The 20034-nt window shown below is 46.0% G+C and overlaps 1 protein-coding gene across 2 annotated transcripts; it reads left to right on the plus strand.

Moving 5' to 3' along the window:
- The first annotated feature begins 693 nt into the window (after positions 1–693).
- On the plus strand, positions 694–16675 carry MINAR1 (membrane integral NOTCH2 associated receptor 1). 2 transcript variants are annotated; one of them, XM_068203751.1, is made up of 4 exons: positions 696–903; positions 7423–9778; positions 11227–11481; positions 15008–16675. In XM_068203751.1, exons 2-4 carry the CDS (start codon positions 7469–7471, stop codon positions 15203–15205), a joined length of 2763 nt encoding a protein of 920 aa, XP_068059852.1. In that variant the 5' UTR covers positions 696–903; positions 7423–7468; the 3' UTR covers positions 15206–16675. The 2 variants fall into 2 exon arrangements, with proteins under 2 accessions (XP_068059853.1, XP_068059852.1); XM_068203752.1 differs by lacking the exon at positions 15008–16675 and having other exon boundaries at positions 694–903; positions 11187–11387.
- The last annotated feature ends 3359 nt before the right edge of the window (positions 16676–20034 follow it).

Genomic DNA, 20034 nt, shown 5'->3' on the forward strand with positions numbered 1-20034 from the left:
AGCCACATCTACACGTCTGCAAGTACCACCAGGGATGGTGACTCCACCAATTCCCGGGGCAGTCTGTTCCAGCCTTCACTTCTCAGTGAAGAATTTCCTAATATCCAATCACAACCTCCCCTGGTGCAACTTGGGGCCGTTTCCTCTTGCCCTATCGCTTGCTACCTGCGAGAAGAGACCGACCCCTACCTGGCTACCAGATCCTTTCAGGGAGTCGTAAAGAGCGGTAAAGTCACCCTTGCCTCGCCTTTTCCGCAGGCTGAACAGCCCCAGCTCCATCAGCCGCTCCTCCTCACCGCTGCTCTCCATGTCCCCGGCTGGGAAGAGTCGGGGGCTCCTTTCCCGCTGGGCACCCCCTTTCCTGCCCGCCTTTGCGCCAGGCGCTGTCCCCTGCCCGGACAGCGGGGCTGGAGGTGCGGGTGGAGCCGAGCGCTCTTCCCCGCCCCGAGGAGCGCCAGGACTCACCCTAATAATAAAAATAATAGGGATATAATGGTTTAGGGAAGCGGAGTCTCGGCCCCTCCGCCTCCCGCCGCGCCCCGTCCCTGCGGAGCCGGGGCCGCCGCTGCCGCAGCGCCCGGGGCCGGCCGGGGCAGCCCTGCCGCGGCTGCGGGACCGGGGGGCGGTGCGGGGAGGCTCGGCCTGTGCAGCCCCCTCCCTCCCGTCTCCCCTCCTTCTCTTTCCTCTCTCCTCCCCTCCCTCCCCTCTCTCCCTCCTCCCATGCCAACCTGCTGCCGCCTTTGTCAGCGCAGCCCGGCGCTATGGCATCCTGCTGGGGCTTCAGGCTCGGGCTCTTCCTCCTCCTCCTCCTCCTTCTCCTCCTGGCCGGGAAGCGGCTGCTGCAGCGGCAGATCCAGCCCTGACGGCCGCGCTCCCCGCGCCAGAGGCAGGCGGAGCCCGCAGGTGAGCCCCAGGTGCGGGAGGGGGCGCGGGGCGGTGGGCCGGGGGAAAGGGGCGCCGAGGACAAGAACCCCCCGCTCTCCAGCCCCAGGGATGCGCTGAGCACCCGGGGGTGCCGGGGAGCGGGTTCAGCACCGGCTCCCCCGGCCGGGCTGGGAGAAGGAGGAGTAAGTGCAGGTAAGAGACCCCTGAGCCCCTGTGGTCCCCACCGGTGCCCCGGGGTCCTGCCTCTTTGTTAAGCTCTCTAGGAAAGGGGGTACTCCAAAATCGTGAAACTCCGTCTAGGACTTCGGCAGCTCCACTTTGGTCCCGCACATCCGGATCTGCCTGAGAGGAGCAAGTGGGTGACCCTTGGGCTGAGCCCCAGGGACCCCAACCCCCAAACGGAGTCTGAAGGAATGGGGATCAGGGAAACTGGACCCAGCAGGGCAAGGAAGCAGGATGGCAGTGAGATTGTTATAGACTTGCTGTGCAAAAATCCAGGTTGTCCACAGATGGGATAAATTGCTCACATTTAATTAAGTTGGACTTTTTTGTGTTTGTCAGTATTTTTAATGGTGTCTCCTTATACAAAAAATTGTGGTAAAAATGTGGCTTGGATGTGCTCTAATAATGTATTGGGAGGACAGTATTTGTGTGTGTCTGAATGGGCCAAGAGTTGGCAAAGAATAACCAAGAGTATATGATGCAGTAATAATTCAAGTAATTTATTTCACAGTTTTAGAATAATTGCACATCTCCAGATCATAGAGATTCCTTAACCTGGATTGCATAACTGAACCATTGCAAATAATCTGCCTAATGTTACTGTGCAAGAAAAATCAGTGGCAAACCCTGTTCGACTCGAGCTCTTGCACAGCCGTGAGGGTCCACTGCTTTTATCCACAAGTTCCCTATTAATTTAGCCACTCAGATCCTTTAAAACCCGCTGAATTCTGGGGAAGCTGAAGTGTTGTGCAGAGTCCTTTTACAGCAGAGCCTGCCTCTGTTAAGGAGCTGCGTTTGTAAAGCGCGGTTTTCCAGGGCTCGTTCACGCAAGGTGAGAGCCAGAAAACAGCAGCTTCTTCCAGTGCTGCTCCCAGCGAGCCCCGGTGACCCTCGGAGGAGGCTGGCAGCGGGATGCCCGGAGGGTGCGGGGTGTGCATCGTTCCCGTGCACAGCAGCAGCGAGCCGCTGGCGAGAGCGGGTGCACAGGCACCGTGAGCTCCCGGCATGCAGGTGCTCCTTCCCTTCGGCTCTGAAGGAGTGAATAAAAACCACACCGGCGAGGCAGGGAGCCAGCACCCACCTCCACCTGCCAGGGACTGAGCCCACCTTGCTCCTGCGCAGCCGAGGAGACGGTCCGGAGGAGACAGCCCGTGTCAGACTGGTCAGGAGGACTTTTCAATGAAAGGTGGAGAAGAGCAGTTGCCATTGCACGGGCAGGGCTCCAAAGTGTGTGTTTTAGTTTTCTTTTTAATGAGCAGCAGAAGGCTGGAGGGAGGAGGAGGAATGAGGTGTGTGGAAATGGGCATTGTTTCCCTGAGTGCCAGCTCCTGTGTCTGTGTGCAGTGGAAGCCAGATGGGGCTCAAGGTCCCCATTCCTTCATCAGAAATTTCTTAATGTTTTGACAGAGAAATGGATATTTGAGTGTGGGAGAAAACAAGAACTGAATTCCGTCTTGATGGGCTACATTTCATGTGAGGCAACCGTCGCCTGCCTTGTTTTATAGTATCTGGTGTTGGGAAGGCAGGCTGAATGATTTATGAGCTCAGGTTAATAGTAAAACAGCGTATCACTGGCTCTGTATTAATGTTCTGCTGCGCTGAAGTAGCTGCCTCTTTCTGAGGGGATTTATGCAAGGATCACTCGCTGCCTGCCGTTGCGTTGCCGTAGTGGCATTCTAGGGTGGCCCGTTAGTCACCGTGGGGGGAACTAAACAAGGATGCTGTTTCCCTCTCGGCTGGCAAATCAAAGGGAGAGGGGAAATGATGACTCCAGCAGCACATCTGTGTGGTAGCTGCACCTGCTGTGGGTATTGGGAAACGAGGAGAGCAAATGTCAGTGGCACGAAGAACAGGGAAGGAAATGAAGGAGGAAATAAGAGAGGAAGATAACGTGGTCTGTATGCCAGTGGCCATGATTCAGACTCGTGCAGGGCACCTTGCCACCCTGCAGCTGCTCAGGGAAGTCAAGTGGTGGGACTGTCTCTTGAATCCTGTGCTGGGGTTTATCTGCCCCAATGTGGGCTGCCCTTAGACCATTTGGCAGGGCAGGGTTTGGGCTGAAGGAGTCACAGGAAAGCAGCCAGGGCAACTGGGAAGCAGTACAAATTTCATGAATTCCTGTGGTTGGCAAATTTATAGGGTAGTCAGGAGATGAGGGGACAACCCCCACCCCACTACTGATTTTAGGAGGTGGTAAGGATGGGAAGTGCATTCTGGTTTTCCTGCAAGGAAGCAAGATGCATGAAAGAGTCTGCAGATCCCCCTGGTCTGGAGAACCACAGGGGAGAGGTTTCATGGAGGCTTAGTTCCTAAAGACACCAGAATAGAACAGTATATTCCCTTTGTGCAGCAGAAAGCTCCGCTGGGGATGGAGCTTGCAATCGTAATATTCTTGGACTTCTCCTCCAGAGGCTGAGACAGTGGGTTAGTGGTAAGATGAGAGCTCAGTTCATTGCTCCTGGTGCAGGGCAAGAAGACATCGATTTGTGGTAAGTCTGGAGCTCATCTGTGTGCAAGGAGAGCCAGCCCCCATCGACTGGCTGTGCAATCTGATGCTCTACAAGCCCATGCTGGGATATAATTGTGCTATTAGAGCAGCAAATGTCAAATCTCGGGAAGCTGAGTCAAAGCGACCCTTCCAGTGTTAATATAACAAAATCATTAAGGATGAAATGTTAAGTGGCTCCTTTGGTCAGAGATGGTCTTGGTGAAGATAAATAAGCCAGATCCCATCCTTTTGTCTGGGGAGCTCCATGTGTCTGGGGACCAAAGTCAGTTTGAGGGGGGGTTTGGAGGGTGTGTGTGGCTGCTGGCAGTGAGGGTGAGGCACGAGGACCTTGGTGGAATTGAGGCCATCTGAGGAGACCCTGTGCTGCTGCTCTTGCTGTGGCTGCTTCCATTTGCTGCTTTTGATTGATTCGTGACCCTGTACCCTATTTAAAAGGCCTTCCTGTGCTTATTTCAGAGCTCTGCATTTGTGTGCAGTGTCTAGCTCTATTCTGGTCCTGCTTTGAGAGACACTGAATGAACGTGGACATAATGGCTGAGATGGTGCATGGCCAAGTGCTTGGCACCTGGGATGTGGCAGCTCCTGGGGTGGCCTGCCAAGAAGCACCTGTCTTTGTCGCAGGCTGTTCGGAGGCTTGACAAGAGACAGAGGAGCTTAATGTGCCACTAAAAATTTTGGCACCAGGTTTTTACATCCCTGAACCAGGAAACAAGATTTCAAGGCCCTTGTATATTATCCTTACGGGCTAGTACATCCTGTTCTTCACAGCCCCAATCTATTGATGCTCCACTAGCAGCAATGTTTTTGATGCTCTGGTGCAAGGGAGCACCAATTTCCATGGTCAGGCTGAAGCCCAGAGATATCTTTCACACCTGAAATTCTCTCACACCACAGAGCTGTTTGTGAACAGCCAAGGGGTGAAGAACAAATTATTCCAGCTCCTAGCTAGCTTTCTTTTCCTCAAGGCCTATATCTGAGTTTGCAACCTGCCTTTTCAGTTTCCACCTCCCATAGCTGAGTCTCAGTTGAATGAACTGGCTGAATTCCCACCTGAGCAGGTTCAGCTCTCTCCTGGTCACCCTTGTCTCAAAGCCTCTGTCACCTCCCTGACCTCTCACTGCTTTATAGCTGTCACCTGCCAGGCTTGGGTCTGGGAGCACAGGGGCAGGCCTGAGCTAACCCAGCCTAGCTGAGCTCTCCTGCTTTGGGTCTGTGCTTTAGTGCCTCTGCCTTACTGCTTGTGTATGGATTGGGGTCCCCAAAACAAGGGTCCTTGTTGGTGCCAAGTACAAGCAACATGAGACTGGGGGTATGCAGCAGGGCTTTCACTCAGCTTACTGAACTTGTCATCACTCAGCAGCCTTGCAAATCAGGCTGCATCTGAGTTTTACCAGATTCACAGTGTTTAGAAGCCTGAAGTTAAAACCTCGACACAAAATGGCTTGGTGCAAAGCAAAGATTTTCAAGAAGCTGTACCTAGGATATCCTCACTGGGAAGAGAGAATAAAGACAGAAGGGTGGGGAACAAAATGGGTTGACACTTTTCAAAAATACATTAGTACAAACTGGCTGCTTGGGTGTTTTACAGGAGTGTGAGTGGGGAGAAGGCTGGCCAGGCCAGTGCAGGGTGTGCATCAGGCTGTGAAAATGTATATCCAGGTGAGGGGTTGGCAAAAAGCTGTGAATTTACAAATAGGAGGAGATAGTTGCTTTTGCTGGTGTTCATCCTGGAGGTGACAAAAGGACATATTTTCACTCCTGTCCCAAGTGGCAGATTTATAACATGCAGAAAATTGACTTGGAATGCCAGTCCCCTGACAGCTGGGAATGTCTCTGAGCTCCACATGTGAAGTTTATTCTGTGAGAACTTGGTAGCCTTGATGGTAACTAGCAGAGTTTGGACCTAGCATGGAGCATCATTTATGGTGACATGTTAGAGAAATACAAAGGCAGGCTGTGAAAGAGGCTATGCCTCCAAGCACACACTGCTGAGAGAAAAAGGATATAAGCACCCTCCTCCAGCCTTTTGCATTACTTCTTGGAGCTGAGCGCAGAACAGTAAAACATTTTTTCTCTTTTGTCAGCTGGCAGAAGAGTTGTGCTGCTATGCATAATACAGGAGCTTTAAAAGAAAACATGCACGCAGCAGAGGTGTTGGAAAATCCCTGTAGCCATTCCTTTCTGAGAGTTGTGTTTACAATCACAGAAATACATTCACATTGCTGCTGCTCAGCTCCTGATCACACGCAGTAGAAAGATGTTATTTAAATAAACAACCATTTCATATGGAGACTTGTTGTGTGTTCTTTTGGGTAACTATTTGTTATGACAACTGAAGTACTCTGGCTTCTGACACTGGTAGCAATCACTGATGTGTAATGTCAGGGCAGGAGATGAAACAGGAGCCCTGGATTCTGGAGTGGTGCTCAGGAGTCCTGAGGTTTTTGACCAGAAGGTGCCTTTTAGAATGAATAATAATAAACCTTGCAATGTTGACTTCAGTGCTTTGCCATTTGGGTGGATATTCTGCACTTGATGGAGGAGAGGCCAGTTCCAGAAGTCATCTAAGGGTGGGATTGAATGGGGGAAGATAACATACCTTTTTGGGAAACTGAGAAGATTTTTGTCATTCCTGTCAGTAAGAATAACAAAGACAGAGTGACCAAACAGCACTTGGCAGACTACATCAGCCTGTGCTCTGTCTTTCCTAGTAGCCAACAACAGAGACAACAAGAAGGATATTCACAATAGATGGATGAAAAATTGTCAACATCTTTTCCTAATCCGTAGTAGCTAAAGGTTGGTTTCAATTCTGAAAGTGCAGGGGTTTATATTCTCCCCAAGATGTTTGCTAGTGTTAGCTGTTCTTGTTCAAGCTGTTCCTGTTATCCACATAAATGTGAAGCTTTTGCTCTTCACCTCTGCCCTATCATTTCTGGATGGTGAATGGAAATGCACTCCTAGGCTTCACTGGGAGCACATCACTGAAGAGGATGTTCTCTGTCCTTGATATTTCTCTGTCTTCAAATCCATCCTGATTGGCAGCCAGCCCTCTAGCATCTGCTGGATTGGTTTCAAGGTTCAGTAAGATATTTTTTTTAACTCCTTCTGTTCTTTGCTAAATTCTGGACTTTAGAGTCCAAATGGAGACTTTTCATGTGGGACCTGGCAAATTTTCCATTCCTGAATCTTATACTTAAGAAAAGGTATTTCTGGAAAAAAATTGCCACAGTATCCAAAGGAGATAATTCAAAGTAGAGGAAGAAAATATCGTTTAAAGTAATCAAGATGGCAATTATGTTCTCAGATAACTTCTAAAGACATGTCAGAAGTTTATTGACAGAAAATCTTCCTCAGAGCCATTTGCATTCAGATATGAAAACATGTCATGGTGCAGTAGATCAGCCCTGGTTAGGCTAGGACTGGAATTATTGCAGACAATTTGATGCTCAAACTGTGCTTTGAACCTCTCATAAATTGGTAAGAAATTCTATGCTGAAATTCAGTGCTGGCTGGGATTGTCTATCTGCCATTAGTTCAGCCTCTCCAAGGCTTCTGCTGTTTATTCACTTGGTTGCTTTAGTAGACATTGGCATAAAGGAGCTTTCTTGGATAAAACCCTGATTCCATTTAAGTATTGATTTATTGGATGCCAGGATTGCAGCTTGAAGTTCAGGACATGAGGATGGGTTATGAAAGCAAGCCCTGGATGGCATGGTTAGGGAGTCAGGCCCCATCTCTGGCTGAGTTGCAAGGTCCTGGGTATTACCTGTGGGTGACTTACAATCTTTTTTGTGTTGCTGTAGAAGTGGAACGTGGTTTCCAGGCTAAACGGCAAAATAGGCTTAAGCCATGGAGTCCAACCAGGAATCCTCGCTCTTCCTGGTGAAGATATTGGAGGAGCTGGACACGAAGCAGAATACTGTCTCTTACCAGGATCTCTGCAAGTCCCTGTGTGCAAGGTTTGATTTATCCCAGTTGGCCAAGCTTAGAAGCGTGCTGTTTTACACTGCTTGCCTGGATCCTAATTTCCCAGCGACTTTGTTCAAAGACAAAATGAGATGCACTGTAAATAATCAGCAATCAAAGAAAATCATGGTTGCAGCAGATATAGTAACAATATTCAACCTCATACAAATGAACGGGGGAGTGGCCAAGGAGAAGCTTCCAGTTGCAAGGCACAAAGTGAAGAAGAAGGAGTCCTTCGAGTCCTGCAGGTCTGACACAGAGATCTGCAATATGGCAGAGTGTGTGCCTGACTGTGTGCCCAACTGTGAGCTCAATGACCAGGACTTTAACCGGGGCTTTCCAGTCAGAAGGTCTTCAAAATGCAGAAAGATGGACTGCAAAGACTGCCAGCAGTTCGTCCCCTCATCAGAACCCAACTTCTTGCTTGGTGTTAATAAGGACACGAAGGGCCGGGCTGCCTCACTGGACAGGCTGCAGGCACTGGCATCCTACTCCATCGCCACGTCCCCACCATGTGAGATGCAGAGTACGTACTTCCCCATGAACATTGAAAATGAGTCTATTTCAGACCAGGATTCCTTGCCTATAAGTGCAGGCATAAAAGAAACTTTCATTTCAAATGACGAGCCGTTCATGATGCAGTCGTGTGTCCAGAAAAGAAATATATTCAAAGAAGATTTTCATAATCTGATTACAATATCTCCCAACTTAATACCATCCAACAAAACACCAGAAGATGGACACAGAGAGCCTCAGAACAGGAAAGAAAGCTCTAAGCAGACTTTCTTCAACCACAGCTTTGAAATGCCGTACAGCAGCCAGTACTTGAATCCAATTTATTCTCCTATACCGGACAAAAGGCGAGTGAAGCATGAAAGTTTGGATGATCTTCAGGCTTCAACATATTTTGGCCCAACTACTGTTCTTGGACCACAGGAAACCAAAAAGTGGACTGGAAAGCCAACCAAGCAAACTGCCTGGCCAGCTAAAAGCTGGAGTTTAAATACTGAGGAGGTCCCTGACTTTGAACGCTCATTTTTTAATAGGAAGCAGTCTGAAGAGAAACCACGATACCAGAGTTCGAGCAACCCATCTCCAAACTTTCCTTCAGTTGACAGGCATCAATCCTACCTAAATGCAAAGGATCAGCAACCAATTATGCAGGCAAACTATGCTGTGAAACCCAATGGGCATAAACCTAAGGAAATTCCTTCCATTCTAGATGTGGAGAAACATGATCCAGTCAAAAAGTTTAAGGATAAAAGCATTAACTGTACTTCTGTCCAGATCTTAAGCATTGACAGGACCATGAGTGTTGGGACACAAACGGAGCAGCAGGTTCTGGAGCACAAGAAGTGCAAGGATTTGTGTGCAGCAGGCCAAGCCAAGTACGGTGAGCGTCACTCTCTGAAGCAGTCGGATGACGACTCTGAAATCGTGAGTGACGACATCAGTGACATTTTCCGGTTTTTGGATGACATGAGTATCAGCGGGTCCACAGGAGTGATGCAGTCCTCATGCTACAACAGCACTGGTTCCTTGTCTCAGGTGCATAAATCAGACTGTGAGAGCTCACCTGAGCACAATTTGACTAAGATCTCCAATGGGAGTGCCTGTAACAAACTGGATAAAGTGGTCAGGACAGATGTCAGTAACACAGATGATGAACTGAAAACGAGTGTCTGCAAATTAGTCTTGAGGATTGGTGAAATAGAGAAGAAACTGGAATCTCTCTCAGGTGTCCGAGAGGAAATCTCTCAAGTCCTGGGAAAATTAAGCAAGCTGGATCAAAAAATCCAGCAGCCAGAGAAGGTCAGCGTGCAAATAGATCTCAACTCTTTGACAAGCGATGCCGCGTCAGATGAGAGCAACTCCCCGCAGATATTTCAGTGCCACAATACTCCTCATGGAGGCAAACTGGAGAATAATCCAGAATGGTGCTGCTCAGATGCCAGTGGAAGTAATAGTGAGAGTCTTCGAGTAAAAGCCTTAAAAAAAAGTTTGTTTACTAGGAGATCATCAAGATCACTAACAGAAGAAAACAGTGCAACCGAATCCAAAATAGCAAGTATTTCAAACTCTCCCCGAGACTGGAGAGCTATTACTTACACCAACCAAGTTGGCATTACGGAGGAGGAGGTGAAAGAGAGAGATGGAGGAGAAAATAAGGACTGGCACAGGAAATCTAAAGAGGTAATTTCAACTTTAACTCACATAATAAATGCGTAAAAATAATGTGGTTATGAATGCCTTCCATAGTCATCACAAGCCTCGGGGTGTGACAATGCTTTGCCCTGCCATGTTATGCCTGCCTTTATTGTTATCATAATTGAGTGATTTTGTACCTGTAAGTTCTTGCTTGGCAGCTGCAAAATGCCCAAGTTGCTGCTCAAAAGCTTTGCTTTTTTGCAAAGAAAGGGTGGTAATGTGGGTGACATCTTGGGAAGGTGATGTTATTCTTCATCATCTGCAGGAATATAAGGAGGCCTGGTAATTACCTTGGTGAAAAGGGTGTGGGGAAAATTGAAATTGTCTAGTGATTGTTTTAGAAGGGATATTTTCAAATTGAATTGTGATGGCTTTTTCCAGAGACGTATGTACATATTTAAAAGCCAACAAAATAGATGGATTCAAATCCCTCAAGGAAAAAAACCCTTGTATGTGTGCTGTGAGATGCTCATTGTAGTTATGTTCTCTCTATCTGACTTTTATGGTCATTTAAATGAGTCTTAAGCCTCCTGTTGTGGAACTGCAGCCTAGCTGTGCTCTTGGTTTGGCTGGGCAGAAAAACTCTGCCCATCCTCCCAGCAGCTTCCCTGTGCCCCCTTCACTGACCCCATGGGTGTCCTGGCTGCCCTTGTGCAGGGCTCTGGGTGCTGCTCTGTGAAACTGCACGGGGTGGGTGCTTGTTTCTGTTTGGGGAGGGGGTCCTGCAGCCCCTTGTCAGTTGTGGGCACACGACAGGCATGCTGTGCCGTCTTACAACAGGGTGTGAGGGCAGAGAAGGCTTGAGAAAAGAGAGGAAGAGGTTTGATGGAAAGAAGTGTGCTTGAGTGAACAAGAAACCACAAACTGTGGGTTATTGCTAGACTGCAGAGGGGGAAGAAGGACATCCTTAGTCAGCCCAAACCTTGGCTTTTGTGGACATGTCTTTGCTTAGGATGACATGCTGATTTTGAGAGTCCCTTCCAGACTGCTTCAGTGGCATGGTACTGGATGGTACCATGGATGCTGCAGTGTCAGGCTGGGGGCATCCCTGAAGAATACTTCATGTTAGGATTTGATCTGGAACAGAAACCTGGAAGCCTGCTTGTGTCTCTCAGCTTTTGCAGATCTGGGCTTCTCTGAATGTCAGAGCCATTCTCAGACTATTTTTTTGATCTCTGAACAGCACAAACCCTAAATTTCTTCTGCTGCATCAGCATTGTGTTTGTGTTGGAGTTGTGTCTGTAAAATATCTCAATACCTCTTTGGTTTGTTTGTGAGAAGGTGGGCAAATGGATGAAGGCCATCCAAAACCTTCATCCTATCTGGTCTATTTTTTATCATATGGTGCTTCTGAAAGGAATATCTCTGTCTTTTGTGTTTAACTCCCTCATAGTCTTGTTTTTTCTCTCAAATTCTTTTAAACCCTATTGCAGGCAGACAGGCAGTATGAAATCCCACAGCCACATAGACTCTCTAAACAGCCAAAAGATGCTTTCTTGATTGAACAAGTCTTTAGTCCTCATCCCTACCCTGCATCACTCAAGTCACACATGAAAAGCAACCCTCTCTACACAGACATGAGGTTGACAGAGCTGGCTGAAGTGAAACGTGCCCAGCCATCATGGACCATAGAGGAATACACGAGGAATTCGGGGGATAAAGGCAAGATTGCAGCCTTGGATCTACAAGTGAGTCTCATTTGTTTAATTTGAATGGCTTGATTGCAAATGGATGTTGCCAGAATATGCATTTAAGAAGGGATTTGGATAGCTCAGGAAAGAGCTGTGGATTGTTGAGCCTCTAATCTTGCTGATCCCTATCCATCCTGGCCAGGGACAATGAAGAATGTGAATGTTTCATTGCTGAATGTGATCCTTGACAGGCTGGTGCTCCCAGCTTATTCTGCAATGGAAAGATGTCTTCTAAGTCATCATGGCTTTAGTAGCTCTAAGGAAGAGTTGGGAATAAGGGAGTGCAGAGGTGAACTGGTCCCTAACTGCAGCAAGGCAGAGTGGTGCAGGAGCTGGGACTGCTGCCCTTTCCTCTGCCTCTGAATTATTCACAGGGAATTGCAATGTTAGGTTTGTTTTTTTTTCCATTTTACTGGGAACACAAGACATCAAATACTTGTAGAAGATGTTCAATACCGAGACTGGTTTTGAAACACGTCACTGTGGAAGCTTTGAAGAGACTGTTGGAAACCAGCCAGACAACTAATGCTGTGTCTAGTTTGTATTTTGGTTCAGCTCATAAGTGTGCAGGCTCTTGTGCAACAAGCAGAGGAGACACATTCAAATTTTGCAGTAATGTTTTCCTGGCGTGAAATCACAAACCTGACATAAAATGAGCACCCACATTGGATACCCTGCGTAGTCTGATAAACGCATCTTTTAGGAAGGAAGATATCTAAGCAGAGGTTTAAAGAGGAGACCTGAAGAATGACATCCAAAATGAATAAAGACCAAAGAAATGCTGAATTTCTTGGTCTCAAACCCCAAAATGTGTCACACAATGAATTCCACACTGATGTGTAAATAACTGTGTATCCTTTGTATGCACTTTGACAGTAGAATGTAGGACCAGTGGGGAGGTCTGGTGCTGACCTCAGGCATTTTGGGTTCTGTGGGCAGCAGTCTGTGGGGTGCAGCTATGCTCAGGGAGGAAGTCTGCTTGTCTCCACAGCTGTCTGCCAGGGAAAATGGCATGGAAGAGTCTGAGACTTTGCTGCTCCATGCCAGCCCTGAACGGCTCAGTGCTGAGGTACCTAAGCCAGCTCCAACCCCATCAGACTAATCCCTGGGAAAGCATCAGGATGCTGTGCCTCAGGATCCCGAGCTGGCTGATTTGGATTTGAAACCATCACCCACAGAGTGCTGTAGTGCAACTCCCATGAGTGTTTGTGCAGGAATTTGTGCACAACAAATTCACCTCCTTGCTTGGCTCATGCAAACTTCCCTATCCTCACCAGCCCCTGCTCCTTGCTGTGGCTAAAGTGCACTTGGAGAGAAAGCAAGCAGCACAGGGAGCAGGCTGCATCTTGCCTCAACTCCCTGCTGCTTTTTGGGTCTTAAAAGCTTTAGAGGGCTTACTAAATTCCTAACCCTGGCATTGCAGGCTGTATGCTAGAGTAGGAATAGGCTGGAAGAAGTTCCTCTGCAGCAGGCAGTCACAAAGCATCACTTACCTGCTGTGTGAGGCAATAAGGGAGGTGATATTTGGAAGCAAAGCCCCTCTGGGAGAAGTGTTCTCCATCTGCTCCTTGTTGGGCTGTTTTGTTCTCTGTAAGCAGCTCTGCATGACTGTGAGCAAACCAGAGAAATCGGCTTATTGCCATCATTTATCTTTAGGATAAAGGTGATAGAAGTTTACCGGTTTGATTCTCTCCCTCCAAAAAGATTGTCAGAATTGCATCTACCCTGCAAAGCCCATGTCTAGACTTTATAATGGAGCTTACTGACGAACTTAAAAAATAGACACAGACTGATGAGTGGGTTTTTTTTTCCCAGTGATTAAGTTTATTAGAACTGAAAGTAAATACATTATGCCTTAATGAACATTCCTACGTCTGGCAATGAAATGGGAAAGGAAGCTGATTAACAGTAATGGGCCTTTTTAATAATGCATCTTCCTTCTGAAGTAGTTAAAAGGTCAATGCCAAGGCAGACGGGTCCAAAGCTGCAATTTCCTTGAAGCATACTGTGCCTATCTTTGGGTTTTTTCTACCTTTGTTTACTTAAAATTTCTCCTGGAGCCTGACAAGTCTGCTGGGTTTTCCTCCAAAAAAAGAAATTGCAAGATTAAAGCGAGTTAGTCAGGCCCAAAGCTTGTCCCAGGTGTGGGCTCTGTGTGAGATTCATTGCTTTGCTTTGTGTATGATGATCCACTGGGATGAAACAACATCAGGCTGTTTTCTGACGCCTTTAGAGATGAGATTGCTGCCTTTTTTCCCAAGGCTGAAACAGGTCATTCAAAGCACTAAAGATACAATCACAGATGTGGCTGATGGCCTCTGTTTCAGCATCCTAACACTATCATAGAGGTGTCCATTAAATGATCATAAAACCATTGCTCAATTTTCATTGTTTATTTCTGAGATAGCTATAAAATCACTTCTTTTAGAAGTTCTTTACAAAAAACAAATGCTGCTATCAGGAAAAGCAAAGTTTCAGCCAATAGCTCGTGGCCACAAAATCTGAATTAGTCAATTAAAGGCTAAAGGATTAGTCAAATCCTTCTCAAGTCAGCTGGAGTTTCTTTGCAGGGTCCAACAAGCTTTGGATCAGGACTGTTACAAGCACATAAATGGTATGTGTTAGGGTATTCTTACCATAATATTTTTATATGGAATATTTTCATTTTTTTAAGAAATGGGCTTTTGGAGCCTCAGATAAAGGAGACAGCTTTGTGGAAATGCTATCATTTTTCAAAATGTTCTTTTTGCTTGACTTCTTTCTGCTGATAACTTTGATATAATGCGTAGTGTTTGGGTTTCCCCAGTTTTCCCCTTATTTTCCTCCAACATGGAGGTTAAAGGGGGAAAAACAAGCGAAGTTGAAATGGAAAGCTTTAAGAGCTCATAAATACTTAGAAAAAAAAAGCTGTTAGACATAAAAATAAGTAATTCAGATGGAAATACTGATGAAGTTCTGCAGGTTGCCTATGTCCCCAGGCAATGCCATTCCAAAGGAGGGGTAAATTGCCCCTGCAGCAGGGCTGGGTGCTGGATGGGCTGGGTTATCATGCCCTGCAAGCAAATCATGGTGCCAAAATTAGGGTTAGCTTTATAAAATGTAGTGCATGAGGAGCATATATTAAGAACCTTTCCCATCAGCTGAGCTTTAATAATTTAAAAATTATTAACAGTAACAGGCCGGCACTTGCTGACACCTCTGCTGTCGAGCAGATTAAAGAGATCCTATTTAAATGCCATCCAGGATGACGAAGTTTCTGGTAAATCAGAGGTACGTGAGGGATTTTGGACCAGAATCTTACTGTTGCAGGAGTCTATTTTTTGCAGTATTTTTTTACCACTTTCATCAGCTTTATGGAATTGGGACCAGGAGATGAAGGGGTGTGAGAAGTGGCAATAACCCACTTTATGCTGACAGCAGATCCAGGTGCAGTTGGGAGGCCTGCAGGAACATCTGCTTTGCTTACTTATTTTATTAATGGCACACCCCAGACAATTAACAACTGTTTCCTTTTCATTTTTAGACTCAAGAATCTTTAAACCCAAACAACTTAGAGTACTGGATGGAAGACATTTATACTCCTGGCTACGATTCCTTGTTGAAACGGAAAGAAGCCGAGTTCAGGAGAGCAAAGGTTTGCAAGATCGCTGCCCTGATCGCAGCGGCCGCTTGCACGGTTATCCTGGTCATTGTGGTTCCCATTTGCACCATGAAATCCTGAGCCTGGGCACACACCTGTGACTCCCAGCCACGAGTGTCTCAGATAGCTCACACTGTGTGTCAAATGGCTGCTGGCAAAACTGTAAGGAGCTCGCTAAGCAACAATGTTCTGAGGAGATCCCGGTGGAGAATGAAGGCAGAACGCAGAACAGCTAGAGATACATTTTTGGAAAAGTCCTATTTTAAATAACAGACTGTGTGGTGGAGTTAATGGGAACTCGGTTCGATTTTTATGCATTTTTAAAAGTGCAATATTTTTTTTTCCTAAAGGAATGATATAATGTTTTACAGAATCAGAGACTGATGAGAATCCAGGCAAAAGAGGAAAGCTGTCTGAGCTATGTTGCATTTAAAGGAGGTGTAGGTACATGGAGGTAGCACTGTATAGAAGGGAATGTTCTATATGCATTACATTGAGGAGCTAGGGAAGTCTTAACAGCTCTCTACAGTGTTGAAAACTCTGAATGTATTGTGTTTATTTTATAGTATTTATGTATTTCATGATCATTTGTTTGAAAGCAGACTGTGTAGCTGTGAACAGAGTTCATTCCTACGTTCAGATTAAAAAGGGCTCTTTCTATTTGGTCTTGCCCTAAGACCCACTCTATCATCACTGAGTGCTTAGTTAAATGCAATGTGCTGCAGACCAAAAAGATTATGTTTTAAAGCAATCACAAGAGGTTTTAGTTACTTCTGTTGAATAACATTTGCATAGAGCTGGCAAACTTACCTTGCCAAAAGGGTATTCTTTACCTCTGCAGACAGTGAAATTGTCTCAATTTCACTCCTGCCAGCAAGCAAAGCTGGCAAATCAAAGTAACTCTCTGTTAAAATTCTTGGAAATGTAATCTGAACCGTTTCAATTTTTTTTTCCAGCAAAGTCTTTGTGCCTTTTTTTAGACTCTGGGTTAAATAGAACTGTTTAATTTTTTGCTATTTTAAGCCCATAACATAAATCACAGCATAATGGGTACTAATGGAGGTCCTTTTCCTGCAAGCCTTCTATACAGTTCCAAGTGCTCCTCAAGCAGCAGGGCTGGTGGTTACTGAGCACTTACATTAAGGGCACAATTTCTCAGCACTGGTAGAAATTTTCTGCTGGTGCAATGCATTCAGCACAGGGAGATCTTTTGCTTCCCTCTTGCTAATGTACTTAAGAATGATGGTTGAATCTACTGGACAGCAAGCAGTCTGTATCCCCTGGGAATTGTCCATCTGATGCTTTATCCCAAATGCAAATAGCAGGTTTGATGGAATTCTCAAGCTGGGACAGAAATTGCCTGTCATGGTTAGTGAAAGCAAAAGACCCAGACAGTATTACTCTTCTGTCAAGTATAGGAAAAAAAAAAAAAAGTGTTTTCAGGAAATAATGTGAGCTTGCTGGTCCTCCAAGGGAAAGGAGATTCTTTTAGTGAATGCTCTTCATGTAGGGTAATTTTGGTTTCTTCAGAAGCAGCCTCCCTACACAATGGCACAGCAGCTAAGAAAGCACTGGATGCTCCTTCCTCTGGCTCTCTGGGATGTGCTGCACTCACTGTTTGTTTCTGACTGGTTTAAAAGAAGTATTGAGGGAAGAGTGTGTGGGAGGTGAAGGCTTTGTAGTGACTTTAGATGTGTGTCAGTTCTTTCCTGCAGTTGGAGAGCTGTTTATGTGCTGCTCACGTGCTGTGCTTTATTTAGGGATAGGTGATTCCTGAGACTGTTGATCTATCAGAAAAACAAGTGTAAGCACAGGGTTGGATGTCCCATCAGCAAATAGAGAACAAGAATAGGCCCACAGACAGAACCTGTGCCTGCCTGGCCTGAATCCTAACCCAAATTCTATGACTTTGGCCCATTCATAATACTAAGATAATTTCTCTTTTCTCCCAGATGCTGCAGGATGGAGTCACAGCAGGGAGGGAGCAATTCACACTGTCTATTTTAGGCTGCCTTTGGTTATGGTGTGATTCAGAGCACCTGAGCACAGGAGCTCAGGATCTGTGTGTAGTAAATATAGGCAAGTAGAGAAACCTCTGGGGACAATTCAGAGCTGCCAGCAAGATATCTAATATTAGACATGTGAAAAACGCTCTGGAGGACACTGCTCTGCAGTTTACCTCATGCACAATTTTGGTTGATTGTCTATGTAGAAAAACCCATTCCTGGTTTCAGGTAATGTCAGGAAGCCCTCTGACACCCCTCCTTGGCTGTTGGAGGGAGTGGTGTGGCCCTGTGGGGGCACAGTGTCAATCCCCCATCTGCCCACACCAGCAGTGACAAGACCCTTGGAGGGGCAGGAGGAGTGAGGACAGACCCCCTGCCTTCTCCAGCCCCTCTTGCACTACCATGAATGGTCTGGCCCTGCTGCCCCCAGCCCCAAATCAGCAGCACTTTCACCAGGGCATCTCAGTAATCTGATTTTAGAAAATATCAACCTAAGGGGAGGTAGGAGATGGGTGTGGGAGGTGTTACTGATCACAGGGTTTATCTGTGCAACTCATCCAGCTGGCACCAGATGGGTCTTGCATTAGAGATGCCCAAAATCCTGGGAAGGCTTTGCAGGTTATGGAGCTGTGGGTGATGTGAAGCCGGCCCAGCCCAAGCACTCAACATCCCAAACATCCATGCTGCTTCCTAATTTACTGAGGTACTTTTGCCCCTCCTTACTTTGCACAAGCCGCCAGAGGCACCCACTCCATGGGTCAGTGGTTTCCTTACACACCAGACTGTGGTTTGTCATGGGTTCCCTCCTGGGGCTCGATTCAGCTCCTGCGGTCTCTGGAAGCATTTCCTCGGTGCCAGGAGCCTGAGTGGAGCTGGGAGAGCAGAGCCTGGCTCCCTGCTCCACAAACACCTCTGTGAGCCACTGCCCTGCCGTCTCCTTCACTCCCTGGCTGCCTCTGGCAGCTCCTTGGCACCACTAGCATGTGTATCCCAAGCCATTCCCAGTGGGATTTGCATCTGGCACAGAGCCCGGGCAAGGAGATGGAGCGATGGGATGCTGCTGCTGGAGGAGAGCAGCCAGGGAAGGACGAAGCCTGCACAGAGTGTACAAACTAGGTGAAATCCTGACATATTAACCTGCAAGAATATTGTGATCCACCTTGTGAACCAGTTACCAACTAGAATACACTGTATACCATATGATAGACTTTTGTATAAAAAAAAAAAAAAGAAATTAAAGCTATAGGTACATTGTAATCCTTGGTGTGATTGAAAAAGTGTCCTAGATTGTATTACTTAATTAAAATTATGATGAGCATATTGAACTGTTTTTCGTATTTATGCCTTATAAACTTGATATATTACACATGATAAAATGAAACTGCAAAAACTATAAGAAAAGATACTCCATTTTGGGGGCAAATTCCATTTTGCTTTTCCTAAAAAAAAGAGTGCTGCTTTAAATGAGCTTAATAAATCATGTGTGCAGAAGAGCAAGAGTAGGATATGTCCCCAAATGACTTTTTAGGATTTTTTTTTTTAATGGGGCTTTGGTTAATGTACTATGTAATAATTTTATTTTATAATGTTACTGTACAATGTTGCCTTTTGGTTCATTTAAATATAACACCAAATAAACTTGAAAATTACAGTGTCCTAAGTTTTAATGAAACAGTTATAATAATTTATTACTCCACTGCTTTTCCTGTTTTTTTTTTTCCCAGGGACATCAAGATAGCCATGGGATGTGAGTGTCTCAGTGTTAGATAACTAAGCAGCCTATCTAGTTCTTGGCAGAATTGCTAATGGATTTCTAACTTGTGAAATAATAAGATGGCAGAAAATAATGAAAAATGAGTTTGTTTAGTTTCTTTTAAAAGCTCCTTTGCATCACATTGTTTGGGCTTCTGGAAGATTAGCTCTTGACACTAATCACATTTCATTTCATAGGTTATTTCATGACTGAGTTTTGCCATATCAACTGTTTTAACAAGGTCATGACTAATATTTTGGTACCTGTTTAACTTACATGTTTATGCAACTACTGTCCCTTTTATGTCAGTACTATAGATAAGTGTTTATAATCACCTGTGAACAGGCAGTCAGTTGACTTAGGGTCCCTGGATGAATTTAATTTGCTGCTTGTGAGTTGTTAATTGCAAAATCAGGTTGTCTTAAAATTCCAGGTGTTGAAACACAGGTAGAGCTGAACCTACCACTCTAAGAGGGCAGCTGTGGAAGAGGACACATAAACAATGTGCAATGACATGAAAACACAGTAATGTGAGATCCTGATTTCCTCCTCTCTGCTGCACAAACACCCTCAGTGCGTTGCTTTAGTAGTTTTGGTCAGGATGGGGAATGCTGAGTGCTCTCTGCAGGGCCAGACCACAGCTTCAACCTTGGAGGCTCACATGTTGTGAGTCAGCTCCAACCACCACAGCTCCCCATGGAGGGATTGTCAGTCACAATTTGGTGTTGGTTTCAGTTTTGGAGATAGTTTTGCATTAATTTGCACCAATGGTTTATCATGGGTTTGCATCAATTTCAGGTTTTTCTCTTGTAGCCATCAAGTCCAGAAGCTTACAAGTAGGAGTGCCCTTTCGATTTTTACATTACAGCATGAATCCAGGAGCAGGAGCATTCATAAAAATGCTAAGTGGGACCAGGCTCATGCCAAAAAATCCTAAGCACTCTGGCACAGCATTGCTCAGCCATGAAGCTGCATATATTGGATATATAGATCTCATCTGGGTCATCGCTGTGCTGGAAGATGGAGCAGCTGCCAGGTTTCTGTCTGCTGGATGGAGTCACTGAGTCTCAAGGTAGAAGAAAACTCCTACACACAATGTTGTATTGGCAACCAAGGCCCAGCCCCAGGAGCTCAGTGCTGCTTTGAATGTA

The sequence above is a fragment of the Anomalospiza imberbis genome, chromosome 13 (assembly GCF_031753505.1).
Source record: "Anomalospiza imberbis isolate Cuckoo-Finch-1a 21T00152 chromosome 13, ASM3175350v1, whole genome shotgun sequence".
NCBI lineage: Eukaryota > Metazoa > Chordata > Aves > Passeriformes > Viduidae > Anomalospiza > Anomalospiza imberbis.